The sequence below is a fragment of the Lutjanus erythropterus genome, chromosome 4 (assembly GCF_056507025.1).
Source record: "Lutjanus erythropterus isolate fLutEry1 chromosome 4, fLutEry1.hap2, whole genome shotgun sequence".
In the NCBI taxonomy this organism is placed as follows: domain Eukaryota; kingdom Metazoa; phylum Chordata; class Actinopteri; order Lutjaniformes; family Lutjanidae; genus Lutjanus; species Lutjanus erythropterus.
The window spans coordinates 37,626,922-37,649,223 of record NC_139320.1 but is presented as its reverse complement, the minus strand read 5'-3'; the positions used below and the strand labels follow the sequence as shown (position 1 = coordinate 37,649,223).

The 22,302-nt window shown below is 38.6% G+C and overlaps 1 protein-coding gene across 2 annotated transcripts in view; it reads right to left on the bottom strand.

The window, feature by feature from the left end:
• The window catches only part of esamb (endothelial cell adhesion molecule b), a 66,824-nt gene extending 64,658 nt beyond the window's left edge, over window positions 1-2,166 (bottom strand). For both annotated transcript variants that reach the window (XM_084716585.1, XM_084716586.1), the window contains exon 1: window positions 1,800-2,166. In XM_084716585.1, coding sequence (XP_084572711.1) covers window positions 1,800-1,854 — 55 coding nt within the window. In that variant the 5' untranslated portion in view covers window positions 1,855-2,166. The remainder of the gene's footprint in view (window positions 1-1,799) is intronic.
• Window positions 2,167-22,302: the final 20,136 nt, after the last annotated feature.

The window sequence follows — 22,302 nt, the reverse complement described above, 5'->3', positions numbered from 1 at the left end:
ATGCCAGTAGAAAGCCCATATTTGAACAAGTATGACCATTATGTCCATCAATCCCTTGTCCTGAATTGTTAAAAAGACATCCAGCTCTTTCAGGTAGACTTACATATTGCTCTTACGTTATTTTTAACCTCACAAGGGACAATAACCATCAAAAGAAATAAAAAACGAAGCAACAACATTTGACTTCTTTGAAATTTCTGAGCATTCAACCATGCAACAACATTATGCCCTCTTAAGATGAAGTGTACTCTGCTGTGTGCTTAAAAGGGGACCTCTGGTAGAACCACCAGCAGCGGCAGCAGCCACAGCAGTAAAAATTACATATTTCATGAATTGTCAGCGTGCTCGTTCCTGCATTTGAATTCAAAATTTTACTGGAGGAGGAAGGATGGAAGGAGGGAGGGGGCGGGGGCTTTTCAGATTGACACATCTGTAGACTGAGCAGGCTAATAGCAGAAGATACAGAACCAGCATATATAGAAACAACCGCATGAAGTTCTCTTTCCTGCCTGCGTTCGTCACACTACTTTCATCTCACAGGGCTTATTTTGCCTTTTTGGGGTACTTTGCAACTTTTTTCTATTGCATTTTCTATGTTTTTCAGACGGACTATGTATTTATTATTGTGTTTTTGTGTACACTGTACTGTCCTGATGCACCTGATGTGCTACCTTACATTAAAGTTTAGAGTTGTGTTTGTTTGTAATGTTTGTATTGTGATTTTACACTGTAATCAAGTGGATGGCAGCTGTGTGCAGCCAATCTCCAAAGTCAAATTTACCCCCAGGGACAATAAAAAATATCTTATCTTATCTTATATAATTCTATAAGTGCCAATAATTCAATAATATGAATCTGAGAAATGCATTTAAATACATTTACGCTCATTTAGGATTCAAGTCAAAGGGAAATCTGCTGTTAGTACGGCAACTGTTAAAGGTCATACAGGTACAATACATACAGGACTTTTTTTTAGGTCTGCAACTAATGATTATTTCCATTGTCGATTAATCTGTTGGTCATTCACTGGATTAATCAGTTAGTTGTTTGGTCTGTAAAATGTTTATCTGTCTTTCCCAAAGCCCAAGATGACGTCCTCAAATGTCTTGTTTTGTCCACGACCCAAAAATATTCCGTTTGCTTTTATAAAGGACTAAAGAAACCAGAAAATATTCACATTTAAGAAGCTGAAATCAGAGCTTTTCTTTTTTTTTTCCCTAAAAAATTACACAGACCAATTAATCCATTACTAAAATGGGTGGTGGTTAATTTAATAATCAATTCGTTACTGATTAATTTATTAATTTTTCTACTAAATCTCCCTGACCCGTGCCCTAAAATTATTGAGATATCATTTATAAACCATATCACACAGAATTAACGTGAGTAATGAATCTGAACACTTTAGGATTAAAAGCAAAATGAAGTCTGCTGTTAGTGTAGCCAGTGTTAAAGGTCTTATAAGTACAGTACATACAGTACTTTCTTTACTGTATTTTATGATCATTTAAAAACTTATTTCATCCCAGTTAATCCTTAAAACTCCCTTTATCTTTTAGTGTATGGAATAAGATGGTTAAAGAGTGTTGTGTTGTTTGTTGACTTTGTAATTGGCTCAAAAGTGGAGTTTGATGACAGGAGAAGCTTTTACTGTCTTGACTTTTATGAAAAACCACACTTTTACTCTACTAAATAAATATCTCTATATTTATCACTTCCCATGATGCTGACAAACTGCTCCTGAACTCTGGTTTCACTGTTTTCACCTTACAGCCCTCTGAGTGAATTAATTAGCTTACCTTGATAGATCCACATTAACATCAGCATGGCTCGAAGTCTGGTCAGTGTCTCCATGGCGCAACATCCACAGGAGCTGCTTCTCTAAAGTTGACACCAAACACACTGTTCGCCGCTCAGCTGCCGCTTAATTGTCTTCACGTGGCAATTAACAGAAAGCATCGAGGTGCCGTGTGTAGGTGAGGCGTCCTCTGCTCTCTCCATCCCGCCTGATAACCGCGGCTGACATCGCAGAGCGCACCGGAGGCTCCGCTCGCCTTCACTTTACAAAAGATTAAAATTAAAAAAAAAAAAAAAAAAAAGGTTTTCTGTGTTTCCGTATGTTGAAGCCACTTCTGCTGCCCGTCTGTACCTGAGCGTGTGTCGCTCCTTCTCTCTCTCTCTCTCTCTCTCTCTCTCTCTCTCTCTCTCTCTCTCTCTCTCTCTCTCTCTCTCTCTCTCTCTCTCTCTCTCTCTCTCTCTCTCTCTCTCTCTCTCTCTCTCTCTCTCTCTCTCTCTCTCTCTCTCTCTCTCTCTCTCTCTCTCTCTCTCTCTCTCTCTCTCTCTCTCTCTCTCTCTCACACAGTCTACAGTAAACTGACGCTCCTCCACCTGACTGAGCTGCTGCTCGGTGACGCCCCCTGGCAACAAAACCTCAACTGCACCTCCTCACCGAACTCATGTCTGTTCTTTATTAGGCCGTTAACACAGTTAACATTACAACTTCTTGTCTTTTTTAATTACAACAACGACAGCATACAGGTGTTTATAAGCTTATTTATTTATTCATTTGACTTTTTGGCTATTTTATGACAACTGGCAAATATTCATTCACTTTAAAAGTACCATGCACCCTTTCTTTATCTGTTTCTTTTAGTCTGGAATACAGGGGACAGATGTCAAGCCCCATCTTTCCCCAATGAATAATACAAACATTATAGCATAAAACTCTCTAAGTCAGTATTTTAAATTCATTAATTTATTGTGCTCAAGTCCCAGGTCAAACCTACTGTCTTTTTACTAGGCCTAATTTACATTCTCTATTAGAGTTTTATTGTTTATTGTTTAAAATAATCAGATTCTGCATTTTATTTTATGTATCCACTAGAGGCAGACCACCTCTCTTGATGTATATGTATGCTGTGGGTATTCTGTGTTAACGTGTCTGATACCCAGTGGTGGAAAGACAAGTGAAAATCTGTAAATCTGGGTTCTTCAGTGTGTCGTGATTCTCTTTGTCCTGTTTATGATCAAACAGCCTTTAGGTTACAAAAACACAGATGGGAGGTTTGGATATTAATGCAAATTGTACTCAGTACTCAATTATGATTTTAGAGGAAGTAAGTGGATTACATAGTGTAATGTGTGCTTAAGTATGAGTAAAAGTACAGGCTTGAAGCAAACAGGCTTAGACAAAAAAAATACTTTATTACAGTAACTTGAGTATTTGCAATCGGTTATGTCCACCCCTGCCAATATCTGTCAGATACATTTCTGCTGCTGTTGCGCTTTAAAAACATTATTTTTCTTTTCTTTTCTTTCTTTTAATAACAAAGCATAAGTGTAATTTAAAAAATATAGGCCACGTCAAATTATTCCAAGGACATTAGGGGGTCCCAGGTGTATTTTCTATCTTGTCAGGAGTCCATGGCTGAGAAAAAAACACAGAGAATCTCTGCTCTAAGTCACATAACCTCCAGGCATACACATGACATACAGCAACAAATACCTGAACGCTATCAGCCGTTATCAGTTCAGCTGTTTACCTGTAAAATGTTCCAAATAGGTGTTTTCTGAGCATCTCACAGCTTTTCCAGTCCTTTGTTGTCCCTGTCCAAACATTTCAGAATAATTCAATTCAGTTCAATTTTATTCTCATTAACACAATGTGCACACACATATGTAAACAAAAATTAGTGTATATTGACAAAAAACAATAAAGGTAATCAGTTTTAACATCATAACTGTTATATTCAGTTGAATACAGGTTGAAATCTTTTTGCACATCATTGCATTCTGCTTTTATTTATGTTTTACACAGCATTTATGTTTTACACCCTAACTCTTTTGGAATTGGGGTTGTTGTTAAAACATGATAAAGAGACCTAGGGATGTCCTTCCGATGGAGGAAACAAACAAACAAACAAAAAAAAAACATGACAGAGATCCAGCCTGCCCTTCCCTTAGATTTTAAAGCATGAGAAAGTGCCCTCTGTGGTGGTCCAATGTCCAAAAAAATTGATAAAGGACCCTCTAGGGTGCCCTTCCAGCGGATAAAATGCAGCACACTGCCATATGGCTGCCACACGCCTCTAAATGGTCAGATAGTTAATAGTTCCTTTGCAGTTTATTATAGGGGTGTAGTAATTATTGCACTTTAATTCACATAACAAACTATTTTAATCTAAACCAGGGATTTCAAATATTTTATCACAAACTTTTGGTGCGCTGGTGTGCCACTGCATGCAGCTGGTGCCCTTGTTATTTTAGTTAGTCCACCACTGCTGAGCAGGATGTTTACTGGATGTTTTTAGAGCTTTTCTGCTGAAATTAGGTGCATTCAGTGGCTGAGTGGTGAGAACAACCAAAAACAGTAAAGTTGGGGGTCAGAAAATCAAAACAATAAACTGAAAGACGATGCTCGATTAAGGTGAGGGAAATATAATGTTGATAATTCTCTGTGATTTTGTCATCTTTCGCTCATATTTGTCATTTGATCTATTGTTAACTTAAAATATTGACTGCAGCAGCTTTGAGTAAATACGTACATCACAAAATCTATCAGGGAAAAGCTTTTAAATATATTTGATTATTGTAAGAAAACAGTCTGTTATTCTGACATCATCTTTAATCTTAGTATTTTACATGCATATATTACACCCTATCTTATCCGGAAACATGAAAATAATGGAAAAACTCCTCAGAGCAACTCTTAAATACACTTAGCTGAGTATAACTGTAAAGTCAAGTCAATTATCATGCATTAGCTGATATATTACAAAGTCTAATTTGGAGCAGCATCCAGTGTCACAGGTAAAAGTCTCGCAGGAGCACACTGTGCAGCCACTTATTCAAGAGTACAGGAGCTGCTGTGGGATTTTACATTGTAATGTAAGTCTGAAGTCCCGACTCAGCTCACAATAAATGGGTCGTCAGGTGAAATATTAATGTAGGTGGGTCGATGTGTTGTATTTTTAATGTAATATAATGGATTTATTACATGATATTAGGCTTCGCATGTTTTCTGAGGGCATTGAATTTGAAGTTCACAATTAAACCCACATGAAGCCGCCAACCCTCAGTCAGACACATGAAGACAGATAAGAAGATGTTGTTTTGTTTTGTTATCTGCTTCAACAGAGTTGCTGTCTGACAGGCAGTTACACTCCTGATTTATTTATGTTGCTCCCCTATTGTGGAACCTTGTCCCCTCCTATTGTTGTCAGATTTTAACATTAGATCTGGTTCTTACTGAAAAGAGACATGACTAATGAGTATGAAACCTTTTATGAATTATACACCACTTAAAACGTGCTAAAATCTGAGTATTATGTAGGGACAAACTGTGCATTAATGCTTTATATTACAGCATGCAAATTACAGTTTATAATTACATTACATTATTTAGCATATAAGAATATTAATAAAATATTTACTGTGACAAATATGTAAGTACAAGGGAAGAGGACAAGGCCTTAGTGGGAATCACAACTTATTTACACTCTGAAAAACAAAATCATACAGTAATTTAGTTAAATCAATTAATCTTTTCTCATTAATTTAATTAAAGGAGAAATCTGTAATATGTTTACTGTAATAAATCATAAAATGACCAAAAAACAGTTGAAATACTCACTTCTGTAACATCAATGACAGCCGGGGTGTTCACTATTTAAATATCTATTGTGGGCTGGAATCAGTGTTTTTGATTTGCCTGTTTCACATTAAATAGATTTCAAATTAATGCTGAATGTTGGCTGAATGTGTAAGTGTCTGTTCTTGATTTGTAGAAAATCACTGATAATCTTTTGTTTATAATGGTTAAATTGAGCAATACGTTAATGGAGTCTAGCAGGCGGTCACTTAACTCCAACTCCAGAGTGTATATTTTCAGAGTAGCGGGCTTTTGTTTTCAAGAAAACAGGCTTATCTTTAAATTAAAAGACATGCGACAGTTACAAACAGCTGATCAATTTACAGTGTAGGACTTGTCGTCACTTGTTATTGTCAAATTACAAAGTTGAAATCGTCTTGCGCTCCTGCAGCCTGCCTGAACTTCCTTGAGTCTAGGCAGGAGGTGGTGAAGGAAAACAACTTGCTTCAACAATAGATTGTATATTAAAAAGTATTTCTACCTCTTTAATACAGCACCTCTATATTGCTCCTTTAATTAACTGAACAAAACAACTACAATGAAATGCAATGTTTCTTTTTTCTAGTCTAGAACATATTGATGCTTTTTACATGTATTATATGTCCTGTGTTATGTCAGCCATTTGACTGTTTTTCTAGATTTTTCTAGATTAACTTGGATGTTTTGGATCAGTTAATAAAACTAAAAGACATGATGCTGTCATAAACACATAGTCAAAAGGCTTAATTTCCTAAATAAAAAGATTGCAATCCAAGGTAGTCAGTAACTGTTGACCATCTCTTTTTTAAACTTGGCAGTTTTAGTCGTAGCTGAGCAGTCATGTGTTTCATCATGTAAACATTTTTGACTTTTTGTATCCGTGTAACCATATATTAATTGCGGGAGGGTTAGGCTTCATCCATATAATGGTAATTACAGAATAGTATGTAGGCACTCAGGAGATATTTCCAATAAAAATAATAGTAGGTCCTGGGTAAAGTCTGTTGCCAGATTTTTTCCAGTTTTGTCTTTTTCACAAAGTTTCAAAAATATGATTATGGTCACTGACCATATCAAGATTTCTCCAGCATTTATTGGTAGAATTGTTGTTAAAGACACAAACTGTGGAAGGTTTTGGTCATTCATGTCAATAACAGAGCCCAAAAAGTCCTGCTGAAAAACTGAGGGAATAACCAAAATATTCACTTTGAAGATGTCGCAAGAAAGAAACCGTAGCTGAACTTTACCATAAAAATGGCAAAGTGGTTAACTCTGTCACCTCACAGCAACAAGGCTGTGGGTTCAGGACCTTTCTGAGTTGCGTTTGCATGCTCTACCCATGCCTGCATGGGTTTCCCCTAAGTGCTCCAGTTTCACCCACTATCATAAACATTTATATTAAGCCATTTCCTCTGACAGTGCCCCTGACCGAGGTGTTGGCGCCTGCACAGCGGCAGCCCACTGCCACAAATTCTAGGACGGGTTAAATGCAGAGACTGAAACTCACTGTACTCCGTATACTTACACAGCAAAGTTAACCTTCACATTTACCTTTACATTTTAAATGATTGTTTATCCTCTCAGATTATCTATTGGACTTTAGAAGAGCTGAGCACTCCATGCAATATGAGCCCTTCAACACTGTGGGACAATCCAAAAATCAAGTGCAAAACAACAGGATTGAGGGTGGAGATAAAGTGTTGGCTGCAAGTCAGCATACCTGCCAGGGGGTCTGTACATCTATATTTGTGTGAGTGTGCGTGAAAAACATGTAAATGTTGGGCACTTGTACATTAGAAATTGGATGTCACTGCTATGTGTGAATAATTGATTGCTTAAGTGTGAAAGAGGCACTAACATGAAACTGCACAGCTTGCATGTTCATGTCCTTTCCAGCCCTGTTCCCCTCCAATGAGCTACATTTTCAGTAGGTCAGGTAGATTTCAGAAATGAATTCAGCAAAAATGTTTCAGGCTCCACCACCAATACCACCTGCACTTTCACGCAGTGCGCACATGATTTACCACTGCACAAAAAGACAGAATCTAACCTTCACTGGTTGGTATTTAGTTGGAGAGGTGTGTCTGCGCTGGATTTATTCAGTATCTCTCAGATTTGTGTCACTTTCAGTGGAGGAAAAACACTCCCGACAGTCTTCCTGAATACACTCATTGTTCAAATTTGCAGCAATGCTGTTATCTTGCTGCCAGATGGTGGAAGATGAGTTTAGCCTTGATGGTTTACTCCTTGATATCATGACTGTGCTTCTCTGTAGAGACCATTGCCTCCTCGTTGCCCTTTATTCCACTGTATGATGGGTTACTGGTGTAAAGAGTTCAGATTTGTTGATTCTTTAGTGCCATCTAGTGGTCAGCAGCACCAGTGCAGCCTCTGTGCTCCTTTATAATTTTTCAGGTTGGTGGAGGTGCAGCAGTGGCTGAGGCTGCAGGTAAAACAAAGTGACAGGTCAGCAGTCCCTCGCAGGGCTGATACAGATTGACAGACGATCACTCACACTCTTGCGTGTGTACCTGTTGGCAGCTTCACTCCTGACCTGCGTGTCTCTCTGGACAGAGGGAGGAAACACCCAGAGGAGGGCCACGTTAAGAGCACGATGACAACGTGCAATGTCCTCAAAGAAAAGGCCACAGCGGGACTCAAACGTGCATGTGTCCTTATAATTGACAGGTTTTGAGCACTGAGGTAGCATGTTTAGAGAGGGAACACTGTTCAAAATGAGAGGAGGGACCTGATGAACAATTTTACCAACGTAAACCCTAATGAAAATAAATTTAAACTTTATTAGATACCAGTGGTGGGCAGTAGTGAAGTACATTTACTTGAGTACTGTACTTAAGGACATTTTTTGTGTATCTGTACTTTACTTGAGTATTTGTTTTTTTGCTTATTATTTTCACTCCACTACATTTCAAAGACAAATATTGTACTTTTGACTCCACTACATTTCTAGGAAGGTGGTAGTTACTTTTCGACTGAGCCTTGAAGTCAGCTGTTTCTTTTTTTTCTTTTCTAAAATGCAGTTGGTCACATGCTGTGTTCCTCACAGAAAGAAACCAATCACAGTAGCTCCTCTCAAATGGGACTGATGTAAAAGCAGAAATACCTCCAGGTGCACTAACAAGCACAAGCAAGTTCTCCCTCTTTCATTCAGATAAAAAGCGGTAATGGTGACGGCAGGAGAAAGATAAAATTATTATTATAATTATTCATAATTCCAGGTAGCTTTTAAAATTGGATTGTTTTTATCAGGGTGAAAAATACCACATAATTCATGTATATATACTGCCTCTGAGGACAGAAAGAAATCTCAGTTATTTAACAGACTTGGAGAACAACTTACAGTTACATCACCTTTTTGGTTTTGATTATATGTCTATATAATCAAAGGCTATTTTTCTGTAGTCCCTGGCCAGGGTGTTAAAAGACTTCCTAAAATCCAGAAAAGCAAAAGCAAACAGGTGGACCAGTCTAAAGACAGGAAAAGGACAGACAATTTTTCAAAAGCAATAAAAGCATTAGTAACATGCAGATGAGCAGGTCACATCTGCACTTATCTGCTCCCTAATATCAGTTTTGGCATCTGCCCACAAAAATCCAGTACTGGCTGGACTCTAATTGCCAACCAAATCCCCAAACCAACGAGTCAGTACATCCCACCATCCCTCTCCTGTTTAAAATTAGAAGTAACACCAAGTATTCATAATCTTATTCACAAATGAGAATCTTAATCTAAAAGAATTAGGTCCATTGACATTTTGCGAACCTACACCTTTCTGGAAAATTATGGGGCTATGAGGATGGAATTGCTTATGTAAATTTAAACTGGATATGTCTAAAAGTTAAAATTTTTTATTACATACTGAGGTGATTGGATCCCTTATCTCTATGAAAAGTCCTGTTATGTGACATTATTAGCTCTATTTTTGGGCTTGTTAACCTTATAAACTTTGTTGGACTCTCTGGTGGCTCCAACGTGTGTCGTGCTGCCAAAATTATAATACCAACTTCAGTATTTCTGAAAATACTGAAGACGTCAAAACACCCACAGCACAGTGAAAGTACTCACTGTGCAGCCATAAAATCTGTATCTGCAAAACTAGAGGTAAGAAATGTAGTGGGGTAAAAACACAGTATTTTCCCCTGCAATGTAGTGCTACATGCTAATCTTAGCATGCTGCTTACAATGCTAACCTGCTGATGTGAAATAGGTATAATGTTCACCAGCTAAGCATGTTAGCGTCCTTGTTAGCTTGCTGAACACAATGCACAGCTGAGGCTAATGGTAGTATTAGTTTTACAGGTAAAAACCAAACATTATAAACAAGTATAGCTATTGTACAAATTAAAATGCTGAGCTGATGATGGCACTCAATGAAACATCAGAGAATCTTGGCTTCGAACATTTCACTTTGTGTGCAGTGTTAAGCAGGTATATACAATACTACTTTTGAGATGCTTAATATAAAAATGGGGAAAATGAGAAGTTCGAGAGTCTAATTAATGTTTCTTGAACATCACAGCAAATGTGTTAACAGAAGTGCTCTCTGAACCCGTGCAAAATCAAATTTGCACTTCATTTTAGTGTCACAGATCACAGCTGTAATGTTGTTGACTTATTCTGTTATGCAATGTCATATTCTTAATTTGGATTTCCCTCATATAAGATTTTGGCAACATATATTGTTTTTTGTACATTTCTGTGAAACAGATTTGGCCTAGTTTAGGTTTGCTGATAGAGAAGCTGGTTTTCATTGATAAGTGCTTTTCTGACAAACACCCGTCACCACGCTGCCATTTCAGATAATAATAATAATGGAATTTTTGAAAGCTTGCGAAAATTGACATTTGAAAGAATGACATTTTAAATCTACCTACACTAAACCTCAGCAATCACAGACTGTAGTTACTTAAATGACCTCGTCAACAAATTGTGTCCCGTGGTGAATGCAGACGCCAAACAGGCCCGACACTTTCATTCTGCATGTGAAAACTTCAGAGGTATGAAAGTAACACAAATATTTGCAAAGGGATTAGTCATCAGAAGAGTTACATTAGGGAGATTTGTATTTTAAAAATGCCAAACAAATAAAAGACACTGAGTTATGGACCCAAGTCACATGACTTGGACTTGAATCAGACTGAAGTCACAAATTTGATGGCTTTATACTCAACTTGACAAAAACTTCCAATGCACCTTAGACCAATGACTTGCGACTTCACTGGGACTTGAGCCTTTTGACTTGAAAATACTTGACACCTTCAAGGCAATCAATCATTTTCCCCCCAAATCTTGCTCTTGAAGCTTGTGTCAGTCAAGCGGCCTCAGATCCCCCAAGACCTTCTGTGATTCAGCTTGGGATTTGTAGAATAGTGATCAGCGTTGGAGCCACCCTTTTGACTTCCTTCTCATACAACCGACTCAAAACTCAGCTGTAAATCATGACATGAAATCTGCTTTTTATAGCACCAAATAACTACGTCAAAACAAACTGAACAGAAAAATTAACATTTGAACATCACAAAAGCGTGGAAAGAACAACCGGAAATGACAGAAACCACCCTTGGGGAAAAATGTGGCCCATGTACTATCTGTTAACAGTGGGGAGGCGGGGTTTATGGCTTATACTGCAGCCAGCCACCAGGGAGCAATTGAGATGCTTTTAGCTTCCTTTTGGGAATTTCTACATTCAATTGTCTTCACTGAGGACTTGACATGGGACTTGGGACTTGATAACAAAGACTAACCCTAACCCTAAACATCTTGTTATCAAATTCTTTTAAATTAATTCCTCTCTCTGTCACAAAGACCTTCTTTTCTTGAAAATAATGTAATGCTGTTTATAGGTGCCAAGAGTTTGAAGAATCCTCACTGTGAAATCGGAGCTATTAGTTTGCAGTGGACATCTTCTGACATTTCCATTAAAAATGTAGGAGACACGCTGACGTGCTCATATTGTGCAGACAGCAGGGACACGCAGCAGCAGCAGCGGCGGCGGCGGTGGCAGTGTGACAGTGGGGCCGGTAAATAATCTCAGAGGCTGTTTGTGTGTGTGTGAGGCTGGATGTCTGCCACGTGTTTGGTGATATGAGCCCTCTGTGTAATGGGCCCTCTGCCATTTATCACTCTTCACCGTCATTACAGTGGAGATTAGATTTGGACGAGCATAAGGAATATGGAGATGACCTTGTCTGCAACAAAGTTTTTCTTTTTTCATGGGGAGATAATGCGATTCTGCTCGTGCAGCACAATAACGCATTGTGAACTTCTCTTTGTGAGTTTAAATCTGCATTTTTTTACATTATTTTTAGTCGGAAGTAAAGATAAATTCTTGCAGGGTGCTGTGATAATGTGACTCAGCCAGATCATCTGCTGTAAATCTGCACCATCCTCACTCTGTTTCTCTGCAACAGTAGAGATTCTGATTTAATCTTAATTGCCAATTTGCCTCATGCCAGCAGTCCATCTGTTTTATAGTCTCACCATGATACTGTATATGACAACTGTTTTGTAGCACCGCACCACAGAAAGCCTAAAACAAAACGGTAAAACAGTGTGGATTTTTATTTTTGTGCATCTAAACCCAGGTCTCTGCAAGAACAAACTGTTTTCGTCTGCAGGCTGGATTAAGATTTAAAGGCAGCAAAACAAGCATGAAAAGATGTTCAGAAAATATGAGAAATCACAGCTGAGCCTCACCGGATGTCATTGTATATCCTAGATGAGAATGTTTCTTGTTTTTTTTCTTTTTAATAACAGCAGTGTGAAGAGGATGCTCTGACTCGCCCTCTCGCGATGAATTTCATTCAAAAGAAGGAGACAACAAGCTGAGAGAGATAATGAAAGAGAATCTGACACATATGTACAAAAAGATGTTGATATCATCCTGGATAATAATGTGATACAATCATGCAACACAGATGTTGCTCCAGCAACAAGACAGCAGACACAAAAAGAGGTGAAAACACAGCAGAGATTCAACTGAGCTGCTGCTAAGTTGTCTTTATCAGACTGATTGATAGAGGAGAAATTTAAGAAAATGCCCTGTCTTCTTATTATAGGATCAGTTGAACAACACCTCTATAATTATTATGTCATTTTTAGCACTAAATGCTATCACTGACATTAACAGGCTCTGCTTCTAGTATGATCTCCTGGTTTTATGTCCTATTATTTTATTTTAGTTGTTTCTTTATTTGGTTTTTCTCACATTTGGTGTTGATAAATCATCTTGTTATTGCTTTTGTTAAATGTCTTGTCTAATTGTATTTATGTTTTGTGTTTTATTACTCTCATTGAGGACTGCCTTGGAAATGAGATGGTCCATCTTTTTTTTTTATTGCAAAAACAATACAATGGTAATTTTATAGATAAAACAATGATTTACACAGACACAAAATACACAAGGACAGACAAAAAAGCATGAAAAGTAGACATGCGTTTGAAGGTTTGCATAGTATAAAGAGCTGCAAAGTCTGCATAGGGAGGAAGTCAGGGTTAAACTGAGGTTTGCTTCCTGTGTGAGGCAAATAATCAAAGTTGATTTAAAGAATGTAGTTATTTTAACCCAAACTATGATGTTTTCATAAACCTAACCAAGTAGTTTTGTTGCATAAACCCCTTAACAAAATGTGACCATTACCTGAAATGTGTCTCAGCAAGCTTTATTTTGAAAGTCCAACCAGAGGTTTCACAGGACTGTTACACACTTGGGTGTGTTACCAGGTTGTAGTGAACATGAGGCTGCACATGATTTTGTGCAAGATTTCATTCAGTCTTTCCCTACTTGGCAATTACATTTTCTTGGCTCACAGCACTTACTCTTCTTTTATCCTTCGTGTGTCACTGCATCTCAAACATCTACCACCTGCACCTGCTCCTTACACTCCTCCACACACGCAGTGTATCCCACACATCCCGTTGTTGCACAGGTATGATATCAACACACAGACACAGGAAGAGGTTTCTGTGCTAAACTCTTCTATAATGGTTTTACTGGTATCTAATTTCGCAACAACTTAAACATTATAACACCATGGTAGATATACAGTATAAGACACATCCATTCACGATCATGTTGGAAAAACCCATGATTATAACAGGAATTTCCCTCACACAAGCAAACATTCACGACTGAGAAGCTGACACCCGAGAATCTTGACTTTTTTGCCCAAAAAAATGACTCAGAACTGTAAATTGATTATCAATATTGGTGCTGAATAATTTTCTATGTTGACCAGTTGATGGAGCTGTACTGTTTTAGTATTGATGCAAAAATCAGGTTAATTAGTCTCTAGATGGAAAATTCTGTTAAAATCTTTTTTGGGAAAAACCAGCTTCACTGCCTCTATTAACCACTTTTTGTTTCTCTTTAAGAAGCTTTAAAGTTGATAAAAAAAAAAAAACCCACCTCTTTTTCCACACAGTCTGACAGTTTAATGTAGGATATTATTCTATATCAGCTTTGTTTCAACTTTTTCTGTATTGCGTGAAATATTCAAACCCAAGCATCCATGTTTTTTATAATAATAATTAAGTAACATTAGAAAAAAATAAAAACAAAACAGAAAAAAAGATGATAAACTTTATTAACTATAGTAATTATATCACATTTTATAGAAGAGATACAGCTCAAAGTACGTTACAACAAAGAAATTACATGACACTGTGTTTTCACATAAACGATTGAAAATAAAGACAAGAATAGAGTACCATAATTAATATAAAATAAGAGAGAAAAAACCCACTTCATAATCATGGTATGAAAAAAAAAAAAATAAGGAATGCATAACATAAGGTTGAAAATAAATCCTGCTGAACACTAATCATTATAATCAAGTTAAAAATAGAGAATGCATAGAATTGAGTAAAATACAACATTTTAAAAGAAAAGGTGTGCATAAATGTGTATGGCTGCACCTTTTCAATCACTAGAAATATATTTTGAATCATTTTATAGATACTTCAGCATTGACTGATCTGGTTTATCTTTGGAAAATGTGGGTTCTTCACCTCTAGAATTTAAAATAAAGTTTAGTTTGAGCAATGCTTGGTTGCACAACATTTATTCTTTGTTTATACTGACTCACACACTGTCAGTGAAGTTTTACATTTTTATGTGCACTGTTTTTGTGCTGATAATGCACTTGGTTTCAGTCTGTTGTATTTCGTTATAGTTTTCCTGAACTTGTGTTTCAGCAAGATTGTATATTTCTTATACTGTTAGATGCACTTTTTTGGCGTAGACATTTGACATATGATGTGTGAGCATGGTGGCCAACCTATAAGCTATAACTCAATTTGAAACCTGTATCAGTCCTGACACTTCTGCTGACTTGTGCAGCCCCGACGATATCTCCCAGAAAAAATGCGCAGTTATGACATCAGACCAGTAGAGGACTCCCATGAGCCTCCGCTGGAATCAGCTGCTGTTCTGAGCACTGTGCTCCATCTAATGTTGTCCTCCTTCCCCCGGTCATCATTCACTCTATTCAGTACTCCTTTCATTGTATTGTTGGGTAAGGTTATTGCAAATGTCCACATGCTGTACAGCTGAAAACAACATATAATGCATGATATAATTACAAAACATGAGGACAGGATGTCTTTTTCCATGACCTTAGCAGATGAACTCTGTTTCAACTGTCGCAGAACATGTCTGATATTTCCATCACAGAAACGCAGAGGAGAGGTAACTCTTCAGGCCTGTGACGTAACGCTGCAGAATAGATAAATGGGCTCTCAAGCATAAGTGGCAATTACATGAGAGATCTATTTGTACCAAGCAATCAGTGGCTGAAGATGTGGAAACTGAGAAGTCATTTTTCCCCCCTTCATTTCTGCAAATATCAGAATCATTAGATGATGTTGTTAAGTGGAGCTCATCTCATCCAATCTCAGCGTGTTTCACAATCCCACAGAACAAGTTACAGTTTAATTATTTTCCCATAAAATGCATTTTTCTCCCAGAAACAACACACAGAACTCTCCAAGTTCAATACTCGCGACAGCAAACGCAGCTGTCTGAAGCCACATACATTATCATTATATAAATTACAAGGACGCGTGTCACAGCAGGATGTTGACAGATCAGCACGACACGACAGAAAGGAAAGTTTGATGATGAATGAAGTCATTTAAAGTTGTGAATATGCACACACGAGTAAAATATGATTTATTGTGTTTGATATTGCTACTCCTGCTGTTTCATAAAACAGTGAGCATTTAAGAAAGATTTGGCATAAGCCTGGGACACTATGAGCTTGTGGCTGCAGTGTTGTTGGTTCAATCCCAAGATAAATAGGGGAAAGTGAAAGGCTTGCCCCTCATTACCACCTCTGAGGTGCCCTTGAGCAAAGACCCAAACACCAGCTACTGTGGAGCTGCTCAGTTGATGGCAGATCAGACCGTGATGGTCAGCTTCCAGGTGGGAAATATCTAAATGTGTGGATGTGATCAGGACGTTCCTGAAAGAGAGCTTTGCTGTCAGGGAAAAAACTAATTACCAAATGTAACTACTTGTCATTACTAACGATGTCATAATTTTGACTTACCACGAGCATTTTTATTCTCAATATAATTATAGAGATGAAAAACCTCGACAAAATTATGACACAGTAAGTTTTTGAGATATAAAGTGAAAATGATTACATAAAAGGTCAAAATTAAAAAGTACTCAAAGCACTGAATCAAAATTAGGAGATGAAAAGTATATACTAAAATAAATGATGTTTTTTTTTATACTGGGGACCAACAGGGATCTTTGAGTGGGTTGTAGTGGGTCCTCAGCAAAAGAAGGAATATAAATTTTTAAACTTTTATCACATTTTTATTATTTCTCAAATATTATTTTGGAAGTTGGAATAACAAGGAAAGAAGTAAGGTTGGCCGTTTTGACTAGGGGTAATTTATAGTAATCTCAGCTTGATTGTTGAAATCTAAATAAAAATACTCCAAAGGGATTCCTTAAGATGTAACCCTCTCAGATTGGGGTCTGTGGTCTAATGTACGTCTAAAGAGGGGATTTTTGACAGGAAAAAGATTGGGAACTCCTGAATTAAGATAAAAAGTGTGAGTGTTGAGATAAAGTGTAAAAATTCAACCCGTTGTCATCCCTGGTTGTCCAATTCCAATGTCTTTGTCGCACCCCTCAGAGTCTCATACTGATGCACAGGGTGCCCTTTAGTGTCTATATGAGACGCTGCCAGAAAGCCTTTTTAAAGTGTGGTTAACGTTGTGAAATAGTGATGTGACATTTGCAAACAGATAAACTCCTTGAAGTGAATGATGGCAGCCAGTACAGAGCCCTTCTCTTTTTCTTTCTTTCTTTTTTGTTTTTTGTAAATTCATCATGTGTGATGACAGACGTCATCAGGTTAAAAGCAGGCAGTGGGGGCTGATAGTCAGAAGTTCCCTGTATGCTTTAACAACATGACTAATTTAGTGCAGCCAAGCCTACACGTGAAATTAAATGATATTGGTGGGATGTCTGAGTTTGTAAACCTAGCGACACCCGTCCCCCGGCAGAAATGAATGGTGCATTAAGATCCAGCTCCCTTCAAAAAGCCATAATTCCCATCACTACTATGAAATGGTCACAGTTTGGTTTGACGCACCAGAACCACTGTAGGTTAAGGTAAAGATAATGTTTTGGGTTAAATAAGTATGTTACATATTGTAAGTCATGTGATGGATGTGAAATATCATGTAACTTAAAACTTTAGATAACATTGACTTTTGGTTTCCCATGAGACACAAACCTTGGCCTCCTGGGTGAAAATCCTGTGTTTCTTTAGCCCATCCACCCACGTCATTGCCTCTGTATGTGGACAGTGTCACTCTTTAGCCTGTTACTTCACCTGACGTGGATGGATTTACACTGAAAATGCTAGAAAAACTGGTGCATCTCATACAGATATGAAAGGGCACCTTATACGTCTGTATGAGCTGCTGTGAGGGGTGACAGAGAGTCAGTATTTGATGACCTGGGCTGGAGAACAGGCTGAATTAGGAGATAGTCAGAAATATTAGATAAGAAGTCATAACTTTGACTTCCTATATAACAATTAAGAACAATTAGAAAATAAGCTGCTTTTCATTTCATTCATTGTTTTAGTTATTTTTCTGGTGGGAACTGGATTCCTTTCATAATGTCAAGCATGCCTGGGCATTTCCAGAGTTGTAAGAAAGCAGACCTAAATATTGTGATGGATAATGCCGCTAAAAGGACCTTTCATCTAGTGGTGATTTTGGAGACACCTGTGGACAAAAGCAGTAGTGTTTCCAGTGCCATAACCACAAAATATGATGAAAAATCTCCTCCTGCTTCTTTTTACCTGCCTAACTTAACTACCGGTATGTGTGCTATATATCATTACATCTGATCTGCTTTAAGATTAACTATATAGAAATAGCTGGTCTTCTCTCTGATGGTTTGCTTATGTAGGTCATATAGAGGTATCAGTGTTAGACTGAAAAACTCCTTCTCTCAAACTACTACTCAAACTACTTTCCTATAGTCAAAACTGTCTTGAGAGCACAGACCTCTAAGTCGGATGAGTTGAGCTGTGGCATTTATCAAACAGTGTAGTGTACTGTAAGCAGCCTCTTACAGGCTCATTATATCGTGTTATCAGATGCAGCAGGAGTCAGGGCTCCTCCAGGGCTCTTCCAGCTCCATGCACAGCTCAGAACAATCAACTCTTAGACAATGTGACACCGCCATTTACGAACACGACAAAAGAGGAGCCGGGTTGTCGTGTATTGCACCCTCTGCTGGCAAGGCTCCCACAGCATTATGAGAAAAAAAAATAGCTGAGCCTATAGAAAAAGCTGAGCCTTTAAGCCAAATGTTGCAGCGATAGGAGCTGCTTACCTTGGCATTCTGGTGCATTGGATGTAAATGACTTGCTGCTGTTGGCCCTGCGCTGCTGTGACACACAGCCTATAAATAAACTCTGGAGCCCTCCTGGCTATCTGAAGGTCCTTTACACATGCTCACACACACATGCTCACACACAAACACTACAGGGAAACAAAAGCCCTGCTCCTGTGTGACTAATGAATTGTGCTGACAAGGTACCCTCACAGGTCAACAGCCAAGACCCTCGACCATGTACAGAGGGGTAACAGGAGCTCAGTTAGTGGCAAATGCATGTCCTGAGAGGAATGTCAGCTTTTTTTCAAAAGATATTTGGGAGTTTTTTGTCTTGTAATTGGTTTCGGCTGCACTGTGAGAGTGGAGCAATATGGAGTTAGTCATAATGAGATGGAGCCAGACGGCGATCAGAGACACATAAGGTCAGAGCCGGGGGGCCAGAGGCCGACAGCTGAATCTCACATTCTTCACTGCAGTCAGACAGACTGCCACATCCCACCATCTGTACCTTCTCCCTGTACTGTCAACACACACACACACCCTAAAACACACACAAACACACACAAACCTACCTACAGCAAGCAGGAAAAAAGTGTCACCTTAAATCCTGTTCAAACCTAAAGCTCAGACACACCAAGGAGGAGGAGACAAAGGTGGACAAAGAAGTAATTCAGATGGATTGTTAAAGAGCTGCTTTACAAATAGATTCAATGAATAGTTTGACATTTGGAAGAACATGCTTATTTGCCTCTGGCTGAGAGTTAGACAAGAAGATCAATATCACTCTCGCCTTCAGGAGGTAACTGACAAACAAAAGTCCCACACCTTGTCTTATTTTTACTCTTCATTTTTTGTACAAATTAAACTATTAAGACATAATATGTTAATCATGGGCCATTTCCACCGACAATGATCTGACATTTCCTCCAAAAACAAATTAGTTCAGATCCTGAAAAGTTGGTTCCCAGCTGGAAACAAAGCGTAGCAGTTTTTCCTTGGGAACCAATGTGGGTTTGTCATATTCTACAGGTTGTTGTGCATTGTGTGTCTTGATGACATCCACCATCCACCAGCGCCAAGGTTCCAAGAATCTTTAACAGAACCAGGTAAAGAACCCGAGCTAAACTGGTGGAGAAGGGCATTGAGTGAGCTTTAGAGGTGCTGGTAGGCAGATTCTTTTATCATTGGACAAAGCCAGGGTAGTTGTTTCCCTCTGTGAAAGTCTGGGTCCATCCATCCACCCAGACCTCGTCGACCTACACAATTGTTTTCTTGGTGATGGTGGGCTGTGTAGGTGGTGGGGGGGGGGGGGGGGGTCAGTGTGAATGAATAGGCCAACAACAAACACTGGACTTCCTGGAGACTGCTGTTCGAACCACAAAGAAGAAGAAGATCCCCTAACCTCAACAAAGTACTCATTTTTACCCAAATCATGATCTTACCTAAGCCTTATCAAGTTGTTTTTTGTTGCTAAACCTATCAAACTCAAACTATAGTGCTATCACATCAAAAGCTTATTTACTTTTCAAAAGTGTTTTGTAACGGTTTTGGTCCTGCTGATAGAGGTGCCAGATTAGAAAACACTTCTATGTGTCCTTCCAGACACGGCATGGATGAACTATTTTTGTGTTTTATTTGGAGCACTTGTTGGACTACACTTATCTCCCCAAATATCTATTTGTTCCTTTAAAATGCTCTCTACTGATTGAATATATGTACACTGGAGACTAGGCTCTTCTTTGCATAATAGGCACAATACAAGACTTTGACTGACGGACAACATCTGCTCCTTTAATTCAAATGTTACAAACCTGATTATTTTGGAAGTGGGGGATGTGTGTGTCCAAATGCTGCAAACTCTCACTGTGAGGAATTTGTCATTTGTGATGCACTGACCAAAGCAGACACAGCAGACTGATTCTTGAAAATAATTCAATGTTTGTTAAGATCTCACACTACAAAACTGAATTTAAAAAGAGAAAAGAAAAGAAACAGTCGAGACAAGAGAGTTAAAGTGCTCTTGAAGGAGAAGGGGAGCCCTGAGATAAAAGACTGCATTAAAATGTTTTTATTTAAAAAGCATAAAAAACATACAAAGGAGGATGCAACCCAAGCCTGACTCTTTTCAGAGTGTCTTCTGTTGACTTCTCTGAGATTTACAGATGAAAGTGAGACCACCACTCCCATCTGACACCTCTAAGACTCCAGCCACTCTCCACTTCAGATGCCTCTATTTTATGCCCGTTTAGCCTTTGTGGCCCTTAATAAGCTACACACTTCCACTGCAGCTGAGATTGGAGCCATTGTGGGCCCCTCTTTGTGTCGCGCCTTACAACAGACATCTGGACTCCTCTTCTGTTGCCCAATTTCCAGTCCTATTCAGGAGGGACAAAGGAGAGCAGGCGTCTGACTGTCCAAAAGTCACTCTCCATCATGTTGTGCTCTCACCGCCTGACATGGAGACAATAAAGTGGAGGTAGGAGAGGCAACGGCACCGAGGAACCGGTCTGGTCTGTGCCAGAGGAGGGGGAGTGAGTGAAAACAGAGCTCAGACCCCCCAGGGGAGCCGTGTGTGTCTCCACAACTCCCACTCGGGCACCAGAAGCTCCAGCGGAGCCAGATTGTGGAGGAGTGGGTGCGAAACAACAGCTGCTTAAAAGATTTAGAGAGTGGATGAGGCTAAAGAGCAAGACTGTTTGCAACGCTCTCCATCATCATCAGCAGTAGCAGCAGCAGTGATGACGATGAGACTGAGGAAGTGATGATGGTTGTGTTGAGGCATCGAGATTGTAATCAGCAGCCGTCAGCATTTTAGAGCACCAAGTCAAGTTTATTTACAGCACAAAATCACATCTTTGCGTCTTGTACAATCTGGACAACACAGAGTATGACATTTTCTCTCATTAGACACTTAATTCTGAGAAAAAAAAACATTTTACTGGAAAAAGAGGTGATCTCACAGGCATGTATGTGGATTAATCATCCCTTGTGTACTGTAATTTATTGCACATTTGGTACCATAAATGCAAGTGTCAGGAAAAGGGAACATTTGGAGATGATGAATGAGCAGTGTTGAAAGTGATACTAGGTTATGAAATATACAAGACATGTGTTGTATTGCTTCTTTTAGGCAGCCTGATATGGGAAAATATGGCCTACAACACGAGGAACAATATCTTGAAGCAGCGACCAAAAAGGCAATCACACTTAAGGGAGTAGTACAGAGTGAACACCACGACTGGTGGCTGGAGAGAGATATGATATGGAGGCTCAGAGGGAAAGGAATTCAGAAACTGGGCTTTAAGGTTCAAGGTTTGAAAAGGACGGCTTACTGTGTGAAGGAAAAGGACACTGGAAAACCGTTATAAGGAATGACAAAAAAAAAAAAAGATTATGCTGTTTACCTCACTGACACTATTTGTGGTTGACCTTTTGAATTATGAAAAGCAGCAAAATGTAGGTAAAAAAAAAAAAAGAAATTTAAAGATATAGACATGCAAGCATAGCTTCACATACATCATTATCCTGCACTTTGTATCAAAGCAAGTTGCCATTAGTTTAAGTGCTTCAGATGGAAAAAAAAAACCCTATGTAAGTGCAGTCCTTTATTCTACATTCAGGATTCCCTCATTTGATTAGCTTAAAGAATTGGCAGTTTTTTAAGGACGACACAGTATTCCTATTTGACTTTGTTGAAATTCTTTTGCTAAAACAAGAGATTTTAGACTCCCACTGTGGTGTAGTCTATATGATATACAGGCATATACACACTAAGAA